At 36.7% G+C, this 17,127-nt stretch overlaps 1 protein-coding gene across 2 annotated transcripts in view; it reads right to left on the minus strand.

Annotated features, from left to right (window-relative positions):
* LOC145673165 (cellular tumor antigen p53-like) overlaps window positions 1–15,504 on the minus strand; it is a 78,559-nt gene extending 63,055 nt beyond the window's left edge. The window contains exon 1 of one of the 2 annotated variants that reach the window (XM_081742601.1): window positions 15,118–15,504. In XM_081742601.1, the coding sequence (XP_081598727.1) occupies window positions 15,118–15,222 (105 nt within the window). In that variant the 5' untranslated portion in view covers window positions 15,223–15,504. Of the gene's footprint in view, window positions 1–1,067; window positions 1,219–15,117 lie in introns of those variants that run through there. The other variant, XM_081742602.1, reaches the window with a different exon arrangement.
* Between the last annotated feature and the right edge of the window lie 1,623 nt (window positions 15,505–17,127).

Genomic DNA, 17,127 nt, shown 5'->3' on the forward strand with positions numbered 1-17,127 from the left:
GTGTTCAGAGAAATTAAACACACACACAAACAATTGCTGTCACTTAAGGTGGTGTTGAGAAGAATGATTTTATTGAATTTTTGTACGTGGTTCCGAGTTTGCTAAATATTTTAAAATGTGAATTCAACTGTTTACATCCAAGTGAAAAAATCTGTGAAGTTACAAGTCTCATCCAATCTCCTTGTCTTAATATCGTAGGCCAGACGGAATATTTGTAGTTTTCTAGTAATATTGCAAATTTAAAAGAGTAATATGCTATGTACTTGTTACATGTAGTTGTGTTAATTTTTAAAAGAGTTCAAGTGCATAATTCCTTTCTGTTTCTCGAATCTGTAAACATTGTGTCTAGTTTTACTTCTTTTGTGAGTAATAACTAAGTTCAGACAGTAAAGAGTGTTCCAAGATGTCCTTTTTAGCAATTATTTTTTTTTGTCCCGTCCGTAAGATTACTAACTCTTTTTTTTTATTGAGTGAAATATAAATTTTCTCAGATGAAACGCGAGGCAAAGTGTAGGTAAATAGTTTAAACCCAACAGAAAAAAAAAGCTTGCTAAAATTTTGCAATTCGCAGAAAATGACGCTCAAGTTGATGTCTACAACATGTGTCCAAAAAATGTCCCGTCCGTAAGTTTAGTTACTGATCATCATAAGATGGTAAAATCGATTTTTATTAAAAAAAAAACAAGGTTAGATAAAAAGAGCCCAGCTACCAATCTTAAGATATATAAACAATCCTGTATATTTTTTAGAATTTTGTTTTTTTGTTACAATCGTGAGCTAAAATGTCTCGTCCGTAAGAATGGAATGGCCGAATATATATCTATATATATATATATATATATCTATATATATATATATATATATATATAGATATATAAAGTTTTAATATTCAGATATCACATAAATGTCATGAACGTTTTCACTACGTATTTCCTTCCAAATTCAGATGCCGAAATAAACGCTACATTCAAAGCACTAAAACAACTTACATACGTAAACACACATATGTACTCTAGAATTTGATATTCATATATTACATAACAAACGTCAATAGTAAATAAACTTACCTTCTCTACAGAACTTGGAAGACTATGTGCATGCACACCAAACAACCACAACCACGTTTTTCCCTTATGCTGCCGCCGCGGGCTTTCAACAACTTCCTTTGTTTGTAAACGAAGCAGTGTTGGTAAACATTCTATGCAAACTTTGCCTTACTTGAAATTCATCATAGCCCTCATTGGCACTTAGCTGAGGACTCATTCTGCTGCGGTTTGCGTCAATTCAACGCCAAATTTTCGTTTTAATTTCGATAAACCCGGAACGCAGTGTGGAGTTGTGTTTCCGAACACAGATAAGAAATGAGCGATAAAAGTAAAGTAAAACAAAAAATGAAATGAAATCATTGGGTCTTATTCAGAGTCGTTATCATGCGTAATAAGTGACATACTTAAGAGTTCGACTAACATATCTTTCCTGCAGTAGTCAGTCCTTTAATACAACGTTAAACATTCGTCAAAAAGGCTCTGTATAAGGCTGTTTGACTTTTACCTACCACGCTTATGCCGGCAATGTGATGGTGAAAATGAAAAGGAATAATTTTAGAACTGGGGGGCCAAAATGAGGTAAAGATCACCGGGCTTTATGCAGATTCGTCCTGAAGTGTGATTAGTGCCATACTAAAGAGTTTGACTAACATGGCGCTAATCATACATAAAAAACGACTCTGCATAAGGCGAACCATGTTTACAGGAGAAAAAGAGTTGATGTTAAGTAAGTGTAATTGCTAAGTACTAATCTTTTTATGCAGTTTCGTTTTGAAGTATGATTAGCCTCATACTAAAAGCCTTACTACTGCAGGAAACATACCGTATTTTACTGGCTCTTTAGTATAACACTAATCACGTGTGAGAATGACTTCTGCATAAGGCGCAATATAACTAAACCTAAACTAAACTAACGTAATCTAACCTAACCTAGCCTAAACCACCAAAAACAGAAAGTCAACGAAGAAAGTACGATTTTTAAGGAAGAAAGCTGCCCCCCGAAATCCAAATATACTGACTTAACCGAACCTAAACTAACCTAAACTTACCTAACCTACCTAAACCATCAAAAATACCGAAAATATAACAAGATAGCACGAAATTTAAGCAAAATATTCTACCCCCCCCCCAGTTTGAAAGAAATGCCAATGAAGGTGGTGAAATGAAGAAAGTGGGAGGAAACGGAAGAACCCGAGGAAATTCACTTGGCGGGAGCTGGGATTGAATCCGGGTAAAGTTAAAGAATGCCACTTGTAGAATTTACAGGGCAAATTGAACATAAAGAATACAAAGATATTTCTAAAGTAAAGAAAAAATTCTGCAGACGATTAAACAGTAAGTAATACGGGGCGCGGACAAAATCCAAGCGGACAAAATCCAAGAGGACAAAATCCAAGCTAAATTCTGACAAGGGGGACAAAATCCAAGCGGATAAAATCCAAGGAACAGTATCATGTTCACAGCTGTGATATGTGCCTATAAACACCCTAATTAAATTGTATGTTTGTTTCTTTCTTCAATTGTCATGCATTCTAAAGTTTTATCTGTAATTCTTCAATTTATTGAATGAAAATCCAATAAAACATGTAAGATTGTCACAGTAAGAGTGAAGATGAGCTTTAATTACTTATCACATCCATACGAAAGTATGTAAAAATATTATGTGTGTACAAATACATTGTAAAAGTATGTATTTTCTTCTCAATTTTATTATATACAGTATAATACATTTAAGACACTCAACATATTATTGTGAGACCAATCATTGGAGTATTTTAATTCCATTCTTATGAGGTGGCATACAGAAGTCTTGATTTGTTTGTTGGTAGTGTCTTATGTATATTTTGAAACAAATAATTATGATATACTAATCAAATTTTCGTCAGAAATGATCAAAATGTGAAATATGTAGTGTTTATTTTTGGGTTAAGTTTAGAGTTACCCCTCCGCTTTTTATAAAAATCAGGAAAATTTACAGGAGAAATGAGGTAAGAAATGATAATTTGAAGTTTTTATTTGATGTTTAGGAATGTAAGTTCGCCAGGAGAGTTATGTTTAATACGAGAAAAGATATGTGGAAGTTAGTACTATTTTCCGGATGCGGAAGCATTGCGGAAGGTTTCAGCAGCATGGTAGTTGTAAATATGGCGAATATGGCGAACAGGTGTAACGGATGCGCAAATATAATGAAGAAAACCTTTTAAATTTTTGTGAAACACACGGAGGACTGAAATTAAGTGAAATGTAACAATGTTTAATACTTTAAACACTGTTTTTTGTATGTTGCAAAGTCCAAGGGCAACTTCAGACTGGAGGGGCAACTCTAAACTTAAGCCTTATTTTTAATAATGTAATAATGTCTGTGAATTAAATAATGTAAAAGTGTTATCTAGAAAATGGAAATGTGAAAATGTGTCTAGACAAACTAAATGAAATTGTATATATTATTGGTTATTTTGACAAGTGTAACTGAAGTAAATACTTTGAGGGTAGAGAAGTATTTTTTATCTATATTATATCTTTTAAATTTTATTTTTACTTTAATTCTCAATAAATATAATAGAATTAAGTAGTGTACTTCTTTTTAAGACTGGGCTGCTTTGCTGTTATTTGTTATCTCTGATATAGCAAGCCAGTGCTTTCATTTTCTGTTTAATTTATGTGAGTATACTCTTTTCAGTCAAAATATTTCTGATCACTCTAAATTGGATTCACCTGGGCATGTCCTAGCAGTGACCAGACTATTTTATGAGCTATTAAAGCTCATCTGCACTCTTACTGTGTCAATCTTACATATTTTATTGGATTTTCAGTTCTTTAAATGTAAATGAAATATTATTTCAATAAATTGAAGAATTACAGATAAAACTTTAGAATGCATGACAATTGAAGGAAGAAACAAACATAAAATTTAATTAGGGTGTTCACAGGCACATACCACAGCTACGGACATGATACTGCTCCTTGGATTTTATCCGCTTGGATTTTGTCCGCCTTACCGGAATTTAGCTTGGATTTTGTCCTACACTCAAGTAATACAGCTATATTTCAGGTTTACAAGTAGATTAGTAGAGTAAAATCGGTAAAGGTTTATTTTAGGCACACTAGTCGAAATAATTGTTCAAAAACTAATTCTTTCACTAATTTCCTTCTTATTGCCTACCAAATAATTAGCGCTGGGCAACATGAAAAGATCTCACTTGGTATAGATAAAATTCAAGGGAGCGTTAGAAGTCATTGTTCTAAAATTTCAATTCTTTTATGATTTGCGTATAAACATGGTGTCAGAACATATGGCATAAAAGCTAGACTACATAAAACATTCAATGAACCTGTTTCACATGGCTACTGAAAGGCATTAAACTATTTGAGTCGAACCAGGAATAAGCTGGTGTGCATCAGAAGGGAGAAGATGCTTAGCGACAGAGAGTATAAGCGAAAGGGAGGTGTAATGAAAACAATTGTGTTTTGGCAATGGTACATGTTTCAATAGCACTTATAATGGTTTCATACTAATAGCGTTCCACTTGTAAACAAAAAATAAAGCTTTTGTATATTGTGTAGAAATACACTGTTGGTGGAAAGTAGTATCTAGAAAATCGTTTGTCATATACACTCACTTATTTTATCCGTCGTAAAGCACTTGTAATGTTTTACTCTAGTAACCCTACACTTGTAAACCTAAAATGCATTCTATAACTTTGTATTCAATTCAGTCACCTGTAGGAATTTGTTCTTTGTAATGTCTTTTCATAAACACACTGCTGAACAAGACTGCACTTATTTAATATAAAATCACATTTTATATTAAATAAGCACAGTCTTGTTCAGCAGTGTGTTTATTTTTCTGATTTTATTTGCAAGACCTATGACTATGATTGTGTGTCAATGTCTTCTCATGCAAACTATTGAATTTTACCTGTAGATCCTAAAAATATGGTATGCCAAAATAAACCAACACTGTAAAATCATTACAAGTGCTATACGATGTTTAAAATAATTAAGGTCATTTAAGAAACAGCTGTATTCAAGTCTTTACTTTAGGCAAGGCAGTGACAATAACCAATTAATCTGAACCGGTACCCGCAGTTACAGTTGTAGTTCCCAAGAACGAAAGACAGAAAAAAACGTGCCCTGCGGGGCTCTAGCTCGCTTTGACTCGCTAACGCTCGCTCGGCAATACTATGTATTAACAGGATATCCCTGCCTTGCCCAAAGTAAAGAGTTACCGACAATTTTTTCGTCGGTGTAGTATTTCTGCACAGTGTACATAAACTATATTAGTTTACAAGTGTGAAACCTTTGCAAGTGCTGTAGGAGATCGTGTCACTGAAAAACCTTCAATAAGATACATATCAATGCAACATAGGCCTACAAGCAAAAACCTAACCTACTCTACTCACTACATATCGTACTGATCTCACCTAACCTAACCTACGTTACTCTACGAGCCGTAACGATAAAGCTGTCCGAAAGGCAAGGCATCTAGTAACATGAGAAACACAGTGTGCTTCCACTATCATTTCTTACGAAGGATACCCACCATTTCTGAGGCGCCTGCTTCCTACGGACGCACTCCACAGCGCTCCTTACAGCAAAGATTAAGTTCTTTCTCGTACTATATCTATTACCATACTAGCCTTCGTCTAGCTGATTACTTCGTTCCCAGACCTTCGCATCTTCCATCACGCTTTGCTTCCATTCTTCACCCACAAAATACGTTTATGGCATTATATTTTGCTATGGCAAATAATTTTCCTCCAGTATCAAAGTGAGTGAAAAGCAACAGTGTGATAATTGCGGGAACTAACGATGTAGTGAAATACAACCGGTAACCTGCGACTACCGCGTCTTCCGGATTGAAATAAGAGTAATTGGCCCAAGTATTAAATTTTATTATCATATTCAATTATTCAAATTAAAGTGCCAAAATGTAATGTGTGTTTGTGCAGTTTTAGTGTCGTTTATTAAAGTGAAAAGTGAAATCTTGCACATCCTTTATCAAAATAGTTATCATGGTATAAATTTATATTTTCTAGTTTAAGAAATAACCTAATTTACTTTTTTTCCCCAGCATAAATAACCAGTGCCTATGCAACATAATAATTCTTGCATTATTAAATTGGATCGGCATTGAGAATACAATTAGAATCAACTTTTATGTCGATTTCCCAGAATGTTCTGACCCGAATTCTGAACCGTGTTGTCCAGTGGCTATATGGTCGGCTTTGGCAAAAGATCCAAACTGTTATTAAAGTCTAAAGGAGACACCCAAAACATAGAGGATCGAATCCCGGATTGTTGTAAATGCCCAAGCCCTCCTAGGAAACTATGTAACGCTTACTACTTCAAGTGCTGAATTCAAATTTCCTTACTAGTGGAAGTTTCGATGTTCAATAAAGAAACCTGTATTAAAAAAAAATCTGCCTGGTGAAAAAAGCGCTTGGAATTCCCACAATTGAACTCAGAAGCATCGGAAATTAATAGTTCAACAATAAAACTATTTGTTTTACGCTGGGAGATATTTAATTTCATTTAAGACATTTTGGAACAATTACTTTATAATTCATGTAGATTCCTATGCTATTGAATATATATCATACTTCTACTGTATTTTTTAAAAAAATACTTTATAAAATATGAATTATATCTTTGTCAATTGTTCTAAATTAATTTTCAGGAAAGAACCGTCTTGCAACAAGTGCTCGGCAAATTCCCGTAATTGAACGCACAAATTATCGGAAGTGAACTTCAACAGTAAAGTCATTTATTTTACGCTGGAAGATATTTATTTCATATATTTTGAAATATTTATTTATTTATTTTATACAACATGAATTGTATCTTTGTTTTAAATTAATAGACCCCTTTTGGTATTCATATTTGGGGAACGTCAGCCAGGCTTCTGGATGACTTGATCTACATTTGTTCGCTTGTCTGCCAAGCTCCTTCATGGCTAAGCGGTTAGCGTACGCGACTTCGGCGTGGACGACCCGGCTTCGATTCCCGGCGGGAGCTCATGTGGTTCGGATTACACGTTATTCAGTAGGTCCCGTCTCATATAGCCTCGCTGCTGAAAGGGACAACACAAAATCAACTCAACTCGTTTGTCTGCCTCTGCTACACACACTACAGTGTGCAACTATCGGTCTTTTAAGTTAAAATTTTTAGAGTACAAGCACCAGACACTCTAAATTTCCTGTATAGATTTTGGCGGCATACCAACGTAAAATGGTGTCAATCTTTTTCAAAATAGCAAGTATCCACACTACAAAGGCAATTTTCAGTCTTTTAAGTTGAAATTTTTTACGCTGGAAGCACGAGATATGCTAAATTTGCTGTATAGATTTTCTCGACGATCCAATGTAAAATTTCAAAATGGCGGCCACTTTTCCAAAACAGCAGTGAATAGAAAATTGTTGCAAGTTGTGACAATGACAATCTTAAATCACATTTTAACACTTTTACTCCAAAGACATTGAAATATTTCGAAAGAATCCGGTTAAACCCGAAAAATCCAATTAAACCCGAAAATACCCGAAAAACTCATATGGGCTCAGGTCCGTTGGAATTTTTCAAAAAAGCCCGGGTTTTTTCAAACTCTGGGTAAAGTGCTTAACTTTGGTGCGTGAGTCCCTGGTTCGATTCTAGACCAAGTAAGATTTGTAGTAGACAGCATCATATATGAGTTTTCTCTGGTACTCCCGTTTATTCCTACATTCTCATTCCACCAATTTTTCTATTATCATTCACCCACCTTAATCATCCGCCTCCTTTATTCTAAAGGGCATAATCGTTGGACATTTAACTGAAAGATTTAATTTTTTAAAAGTGAAACTTATAACTGTAGAAACGGTATGTTATTCATTTATTTATTTTGTAAATTTTTTGAAGAATAAAGCTAATTCTATTCGTATGTGATAATGTGGTATTGTAAGTTGCCTTTATGTTATAATTACGGGGTTTAATCTTTAAGAAATAAATAAAAATACCCAGTTACCTAAGCTATAAGCGCAAAACTCTCAAGCAGGATTGGCAACACTGTAGAATGCCCAAATATTCCGTTTGATGGGAAACTCAAATGTATATACATTCATACTCTATTTCAAACTTCAGTGAAAGCTGTCTCTGTTGAACCACAAATCAGTGTCACTGAAAAGTGGTTAACAGAAAAGAAAATATATGTTGAAACAAAAACTAAAACTTTAGTGGGAGAGCTTTTAATGCAGTGACTGTTAGTTTGTTTGCATTTTATAAATAATATGAACTTAAATAAAACTTTGGCAGCGTTAGCTCAGTAGTAGAGCGTTCTTCCCTAGTGAGTAGGGTCCCTGGTAGAGACCTGCACGGGGCGGGCTTGGACGGGCCGACTCTGTTATTTCTTTTGGGCCGGGCCGGGCGGGCCGACACTGATTTCTATTCAGGTCGGGCCGGGCTAGGGCCGATTAAATGCAATAATTGACTTTCGTTAAACGATAATTAGAATAAAGGCAAACGTTGAAGAAGTGTGCCCGAGTAAAATGTTACAAAATGAAACTTTTAAAATTCATTAGGGCCGGGCTTGGGCCAAGAATTTTAAAAAACTTATCGGGCCGGGCCGGGCTCGGGCCGAAAATCTTCAAAACTTTTCGGGCCCGGGCTGGGCCGGGCCTAGGCACATTCGGGCTGGATTGGGCTCGGGCCGAAAAATTCGGCCCGTGCAGGTCTCTAGTCCCTGGTCCCGTTTTGGCTCGTACCAAGTGGTTTTTGTGGTGGAAAAATACCGTTTGCGTCGGTTTTTCTCGGGGTTATCCTGTTTTCTATCATTTTTCTTCAACCATTTCATTCATTACCATCACCATCTCCCTTAGCCTCTGTGCGTAATCGTAAGTCGTTAAACAACAAAAAAGGAACTAAAACTTCGGATTTACGTCCCACGTTTATATCTTTTAGGCTAAAAAGAAACAGATTATTAATCAAAACGAATGGTAATGAACGAATGCTTTTGAAAGAAGTGAAATGAGAATGTGGGAGGAAACTGGGAACCCCGAGGAAAACTACTGATGGGTATTATCCTCCACAAATTTTCATGGTCTGGTACCGAACCAGAGCTCTCTTCCACATTAAAAAAAAGTCCTGATCATACTGTTCAGTGCTACCACACTTGACTTGGACCCGAAGACAGGGACTTTGAGAACAGTTAAAAATCCGACCATTCTCTACAGAGGGACTCGAACCGCCGATGAGCTTCGTCTCACGAACGTCCACCTAACGACTCAAACCGATCGCCTACCAACACAGAAAGGTCAGTGTCATTTCAGGTTTTCCTTTGGGAAAAATAAACGCAAGAGCCTCCAATATAAGTAGAATCCACGCTTTTCATTACTGATTAAAATGACGTGTACGGGGTATATAAGTATCCCAAACTCAAGGGTGCAGTTACTCCTCCTGAAGTCTCACGTGACGCCACTGCACCTAAACCACTGAGCTACTGTCTTCCGATGGCTCATTGGTAGAGCGTTTATATCTGGTGCGTGGAGTCCCTGGTTCGATTTCCGGTTAAGTAAATTTGTGGTGGACAACATGGTGTCCGCGGGTTTTTTCGGGGTACTCCCGTTTTCTCCCACATTTTCATTCCACTAATTCTTCCATGATTCACTTTCCTTAAACATACGTCTCCTTAGCCTAACGCCCATAAACGTGGAGCGTTAAACTCAAAGATTTCATTTCATTTTCCTTGAAGTTTCTGTTTTCGTCTTTTTCGAGATTATTCATATCTCCAATATTTGCTGTATACTGAGGGTCATATTGTTAATTTTATTAGCATTTGGAAGAGATCATACTGGGCTTCCAGAACATTTTACATTACAGTGCACTATACACAGTTGTAATATTGTGCAAACGTGATATGTGACCCTGACCCGCTAGAAAAAGTAAACACTATACTGAAAAACAAGAAAACAAACTGTCAGTCACGATAAACACCGAACGAAAAGAAAACACGAGCAGCGAGGTAGCGTGATAGGGAGGTGTCAACAAATGTCTGAATCTACCGTAGAAAAATGCGATCGGCTATATCGATGCCGGATTACAGAATGTGCCGAGCCGTAGAATGCAAGATTAAAATGCGTCTATTGTAGTATGTTCTGTGAGCTAAATATGAGTGAATGATTACTAAAGAATTAGAATTGCTAGAATGAAGGAAGTGAAAATAAACTATATAAACCAAAGCAGCGTTTCTAAAATATTTTCTCAAGTGGAGAATACTTTTATTTTAATGGTGTTTCCAGAAATGACCCGGGGCAAGCGCGTACCCAGAAATTTTTGTTGGGGGGCCCAAGCTTTGGGTGTAGGGTTGCCAACTGGCCGGCTTTTCACCGGCCTGGTCGGAAATATTACTGTTATTTCGATTAAAGCCGATGACCGGTGCAAACTTCTTACCAACCCATTTATGACCGGCTTTTTCAAACTTGTATATACTTTGAAGCATAGTCTTAAAAAGTAACTTTCATTCTGTAAATCCAAAGCTTTCACCATCTTTCACCAAAGCTCTCACCTTTCACCATCTATTAACGATTAATATATTTTGTTCATCTGTTTACATAATTGTAAAGACATGACAAAGACTGTATCACGGAAAGTTTGAAATTTACTTGTAAGGAATTTTATACATTTATTGAGAGTAAAAGATGACTTCTTAAAGCAATTTCCTGTAGTTGAAGTATAAGTTTAAAGAATAAATTTCATTTTCCAAATTCAAAATTGTTACGCAAAGATTAATTTGTTCTTTTCTCGATAATTTTAAAGAGGTTGTGATAAATGCAATAAAATGATCAATGACGATTTCAGTTTCTTAATTATGGTAGGAATGGCCAATTCCGGAAAGTGAAATTTCCGGAATCTGGATTCCGGAAAATTTTGGCCATCCGTAATTTATAGCACTTGTATCTATTAAGCTTATTAGTGAATGTACTAAGGATATGCAGAATACAGGTGCTAATGCACTTTTATTCACAATAGTATTTTCCTTCCCTTGGGTGGGGGGTTCGAACAGAGATACTTCACACTTAGACCTATATCTTAGAGAATATTGAGGGGACGCCGGCTTTTCTATTTTCCATAGTTGGCAACCCTATTTGGGGGGTCCAATGCTACAAGCAACTACACGTCCATATAGCTACCCTAGTATTGAACGGGTATTATTCTGCACCAGAAAAAACGATAAGTAATTGTAAAATAATTCTACCTATATTTTCAGAAAAAAATATATGTATATAGACCTAGAATGTTTTTATAAGTCAAAGAGTACAGATGAAGTGTAAGAACACATTTTTATGCTACATCAATCATTTCTCTGTTAAACAAGTATAGTTTTATTCAAAAAGTATACAAATGTATGTTGAGTTAGGAAGTTTTGGAGAGTCCGGACCCAGTGGACTCCCTGTGAGTCGCCCCTGCCCGGAGGAGAATTCTGAACCCGGTATAGTTGGATTGAAATTTAGCATTCCTTTCAGCAGGGATGTTATATGAGATGTGCGGTCCGAGACACATCAGCTCCCACCGGAAATCGAAACCGGGTCTCCCGAGCAGTGCTTAAAGTGAGCCGGTATGAGCCGGTTATGCATCCGAAAGTTAGAAAATCGGCCGGTATGGCATACCGGTAAAAAAAAACTTATTTAAATAGTAACTTGCATGTAGAAAATGAAAAACGATTTTACACACATAAATAAGTATGACGTTGGAATTGAGTCAACAAATGTTTGTACTATCAAAGATTTCGTAGCTGCTGTTTCGAAAGAAATAACAGTTCCCTATCACCCTATTTAATGGTAGAATTTGTGCTCTTGATTTTTTTAAAACATTTTTGTGCGAGTAATTCCACCCCCCTCAAAAAATTCTAACTACTGTACCGCCCGCCTGAAACGTTTAACCTGGATCCGCACCCTGGCATTCACAGGACTCTTTTTGCTTTAAATTCAAAATTGTTCTTTTCGCATTGTCTGAACTTCTATGTTTACAATTATTAGAAAATTAATGTTGACCAGGAGACCAGAATAAGCTTTTGAAAATGGAAATGAGATTGGAAAGAATCATTAAATACTAGATACTAGAGACGAGACGAGATTGCCCACAAACCCCTGAAAACTAGACGAAAAAGCAGATGGACATATATGTGTTTCCTTATGTTCATCCACATAAAGGCCGCGTTGGATCACTATGATATTGTAAATGTGATGTTTAAGTAAAGGTACCAACCGCATTCCTCCACATTTAGATCGCCGATACGCTCTAGCAAAATCTCAGAAAAACGAAATCATTTTTTAAATATTTATTTCTGTTTGGCTAATGATAGTCGGGACAGGCACGTAGCCAGGATTTCGTAATAGGGGGGGTCCGAGACGTTATCACACCAGAGTTCGATTATTCTAAACTATTTTACTGGTAACATATATTGGTTCGTTCAGTCAGGATTTCGTGACAGGGGGGGGGGGGAGTTTGATATGAAATATTGTGGTTATCACACCAGGGGCTTGATCAATTTAAACTATTTTACTAGCAACATATATTGGTTTGTTAAGATTTTAAAATTGGTACATGTTAGCAAGGGCACCGATTTCTCTGTAAATTTGGGGGGGGCCCATTCAGATGCAGAAGGCATATATGAGGATTTTAAAACAAATTGCATTCAAATTATGCCAATATATTGTATATTCATAAATACAAGGGGGCTCACATGACCTTTGGGGGGCCGGGCCCCCTCGGCCCCCCAGGATCGGTGCCCATGCATGTTAGTAAGTATTTTAGTAACAAACTATGAAGAAATCTCAAATAAAAGAATATTTATAAAAATATTTTTTTAAAATTACAATATCTACGTTCCTTCTTCTGTTCATCCCAATATAACAATTTTCCTTTCATTATGACCTCAACTATTTAAAAAGAAAGTACGTATCCAATAATATCTTGTAAAATATTTTATATCTGCGTTACTTTCTCTGTTGAATCAAATGTTAACACGACTTACTTTCCACATAACTTTTTGTTTTTCTTATTCCGTCAATTACTGTCTGTTCCAAATGACAAGTTAAAGGAGCAGTAGAAAACCGTTTTTGAAATAACATGTTAGATATTACAGGGAAGCGATGATAAAAAATTATTTTTATTTTTAGCTTTATTTTTAACGCTGATTCTTCCTATTTCTTGTCTCTTTTTGTTTCGTCCTTCCTTAATATTTTTTATTTCTGGTCTCGAAAGGGGTGTCCGGACCCCCCGGACCCACCCCTTGGCTACGTGCCTGGTCGGGAGTAAAACATTTACTATATTGGTCCTCATTCACTCTCTCTCTTTCTTTCTTTAGATTTTGCACATTAAAAATGGTGCAAAAATGTCAGCAGTAGAGATGCTTTCTAGGGATCTGTCAAAATTACTGCTTCAAGTGGTCATATTTGTGGCATACCGGCACCTCATCTGATGTCACTTTAAGCACTGCTCCCGAGCCAATGACGCATACGACAACCATATAAAAATAAATGACTTCTTTAATGTTCCATGATTATGTCCTTTAGGCTAAGGGAGACGATGATTAAGGCAATTGAATGATGATGGTAGAATTGGTAGAATGAGAAAGTGGGAGGAAACGAGAGTCCTCAAGAAAACCCACAAACACGATGTTGTCCATCGCAAACTTACTTGGTCGGGAATTGAACCAGAGACCCTGCTAACCATATAAAGACGAGGGAACTGTCGGAACTACGAAATTCTCCCCGGGGAATCTCCTATCGTGCTTAACATGTACTGTACCACCAATATTTTTACAGAACTATCTTCATCCACATGTATTGAAATTCTCCCCTCCTCCTTCCTCGAGGAAATATTCTGAAATCATCACTGTGTATGGAGAACAATTCTACTCTTGTCCTCTTCGAAAGAAAATTTATCTTTTGTAAGTGAAAATGAAATCTTTAAGTTTTACGTTCCACGGTTATGCCGGTTAGGCTAAAGGAGACGGTGATTATGAGAAATGAATCAAATGGTGGAATGAAGAAAGTGGGAGGAAACGGGAAAATCCCGAGGAAACCCACGCACACGGTGTTTGTCCACCACAAAATTCACTTGGCGGAGGCTGGGATCGAACCCGGAACCCCAAGCACCAGAGGTGAACGCTCTACCACTGAGCCACCGCGGCCCCTAGTTTATCTTTTGTGTTTGTGTGTATTTTGAGCATATTGCCTATCACTATATTAACGTAGCATACTAAAACGTGGCATTTTTAAACCAATAAGTCGATGATACTTGTTAAGGATTCTTAATTTCATATTCCTAGTAATGAAAGAAAATATAGTACATTAACTTTTTATTTAATATTTGAAGGCAAATGTTTGTACCGGTATAATCTTTGTGATTGAATTGTATAATTTATTAGTGTTTGTATCATCTGCATTTAGGATTAGGAATTAGATTTCTGGGCTGTCGGCATCTAAGACCATTTAGCCCGTCACATACATGAGGGATGACGTCCCTCGACGAGCACACTATCCGATGAAAGGGAAGAAAGGAATGGGGAAGCGGCCTAGGACCATTATGTTAGGTACCATCCCGGCATTTGCCTGGTGTGAATAAGGGAAACTTAGGAAAAAATTCACTCAAGATGGCTGGCCAGAAAAAGCTGTTACAATTTTTCGACCGAGTGTCCCCATTGGGAATCGAACCCAAGACCGCTCGAACCGAATGCGAGAGCGTTAGCGACTACGCCACGCGGGACCACATCATCTACATTTGTATGTGATTTTTAACTAAAACGTGTGATATGCAATTCACTTGAATTTTATTACATTTTATGTCTTATTTTAAATTAATGTTCAGTTTAAGAAGACCACACAAGGGCAGACCGCGAGGATTAGACGTCTCCGCAGACCTCAGTTTGAGAAACACTGAATCAGAAAAGCCGTGAAGAACATGTTGGCTAGAAACCCAATGTCCTAGGACTAAAATAAGGGCCTTATTTGCCTCTACCACTGAGCCACTTGTTCACCAAAAGAGCTCATGGCGTCGCGGAAGTACTGCAAATAGAACACATTAATAATGCACTTACCTTAAGCTTTCGTAGACGTAGTGTTTGTATCAGTAGGCGTAACTGATGCGGCGGTAGTTTCAAAGACGTACTCGGAGACGATGTTCGATTCTTGGCGCGATCCATTGTTCACTATAGTACTTCTGAATCTGGTCTGAAGCCGTGTAGGCTACGAACCTAATAAATAGCTTAATGGCATTAAGTTGTAAACATGGTAGGAATAATACGTGTCACAACCACTCCCACAATGCTTATCGTCATGTCTACAAAATGACTTGTTTTTTCATGTTCTTTGCCCTTTCCCTTTATAAACAGCTACTTTCCATTGAGTAAGAAATTATTGGGGGAGGGGGTGAAGGGAGGAACGAGAAAGAAGAGATAGGAGCGCATACTTGTTTTTGAAATGAATTTCCGCCTACCATAACTCGACTCACACTGTTTCTAAGAAATGCGGTCGTCGTGCTTGCATCACCGAGGGGAAACGCGTAACAGTAAACTCTAGCATGCTCGAACTTGCACTGCCTAGTCATATACTGCTGTTCACTTTGAGGATGAACAAAATATGTACTGTACCTCTTATCAGTGGCGCAGCCAGAAAACATCATGGGGAGGCTAATAACAATTGCCATGTCGAATAAACACATACAAACATGTATACTAAACATTATGTGGTTTAACTATTATAACACATAATTATTTTAATAATTTTCAAATTGATCATATACAGTACATCCAGGCCGGTAGTCAGCCCAAAAATGTAGGGGGGCCGGCTGAAGTTAGGGAGGCCCGATCCAAAAATATTATAGTTCTTCACCATATTATAGTTCGTTGCAAGCCCACCGCAAAAATTTAGAGGGGCTCGGCCCCCCTAGACCCCCTCTGGATACGGGCCTGAGTACATCTTCACGTAAGAGATTGATTTTGCTTTTAATAACAATTTGAAGACAACAGACCATTAAAGGGTTCGAAATGAAATATTTTAGTTTTACGTCCCACACTTAAGTCGGTTAGGCTAAAGGAGACGGTGATGATGAGGAATGAATGAAATGGTGAAATAAAGAAAGTGAGAGGAAACGGGAGAACCCTGTGAAAACCCACCCACACAGTGTTTGTCTACCAGAAAGCTCACTTGGCGCGATGTAGGATCGAACCCAGGATCTTATGCACTAAAGGTGAACGCTCTACCACTGAGTCACCGCAGCCCATTAAGGGTTCGAAAATTAGGTGATTTTTGTTGGATAAACAACTTTGTTGACGTAAAATGTCAAAAACCTGACTTGTTCATTATATATATATATATATATATATATATATATATATATATATATATATATATATATATATATATATATATATATATATAGATAGATAGATAGATAGATAGATAGATAGATAGATAGATAGATAGATAGATAGGGGCCTATGTAATTTCTCCGCCTTTATACTTTAATGTACGCTGAAAGAAGATGGCAATGAATAAAAATCGTTAGGCCTAACGATAATGCAAGAAGAGGTAGGATGAAGAAAGTGCGAAGATACAGAACTTTTCTTAGGGCCTTCCTGTCTCCTCCCACTGTCTTCATTCCACCATTTCATTTATTATAATAATCGCCGTCTCCCTCAATTTCGGGACATAATCGTGGGTCGTTAACAAAAAAAAAAAAAAAAAAAAAACTATAATTATATACTGTGATGCTATTCAGCTAGGATTGCCAACCGGCCGGTTTTTCACGGAAATATTGCTATTATTTTGATTAAAGCCGGTGACCGGTACGGACTTCTTACGAGACCTTTTATGACCGTTTTTTTTTAAAAATTGTTATCTAGTTTGCAGCAATTTTTATCTAGTTCGAAGTATAGATTTAAAAAGTAACTTTCATTCTGTAAATCCAAAACTGTCAACTTTCACCATCTATCAACGATTAATATATTGTTCATTTGTTTAGGTAATTGTAAGGAATTTTATACATTTATTAAGAGTGAAAAAGGACTTCTTAAATCAATTTCTTGTAATTGAAGTATAAGTTTAAA

Source organism: Thermobia domestica, chromosome 16, assembly GCF_964235325.1.
Source record: "Thermobia domestica chromosome 16, izTheDome1.hap1.1, whole genome shotgun sequence".
Lineage (NCBI taxonomy): Eukaryota > Metazoa > Arthropoda > Insecta > Zygentoma > Lepismatidae > Thermobia > Thermobia domestica.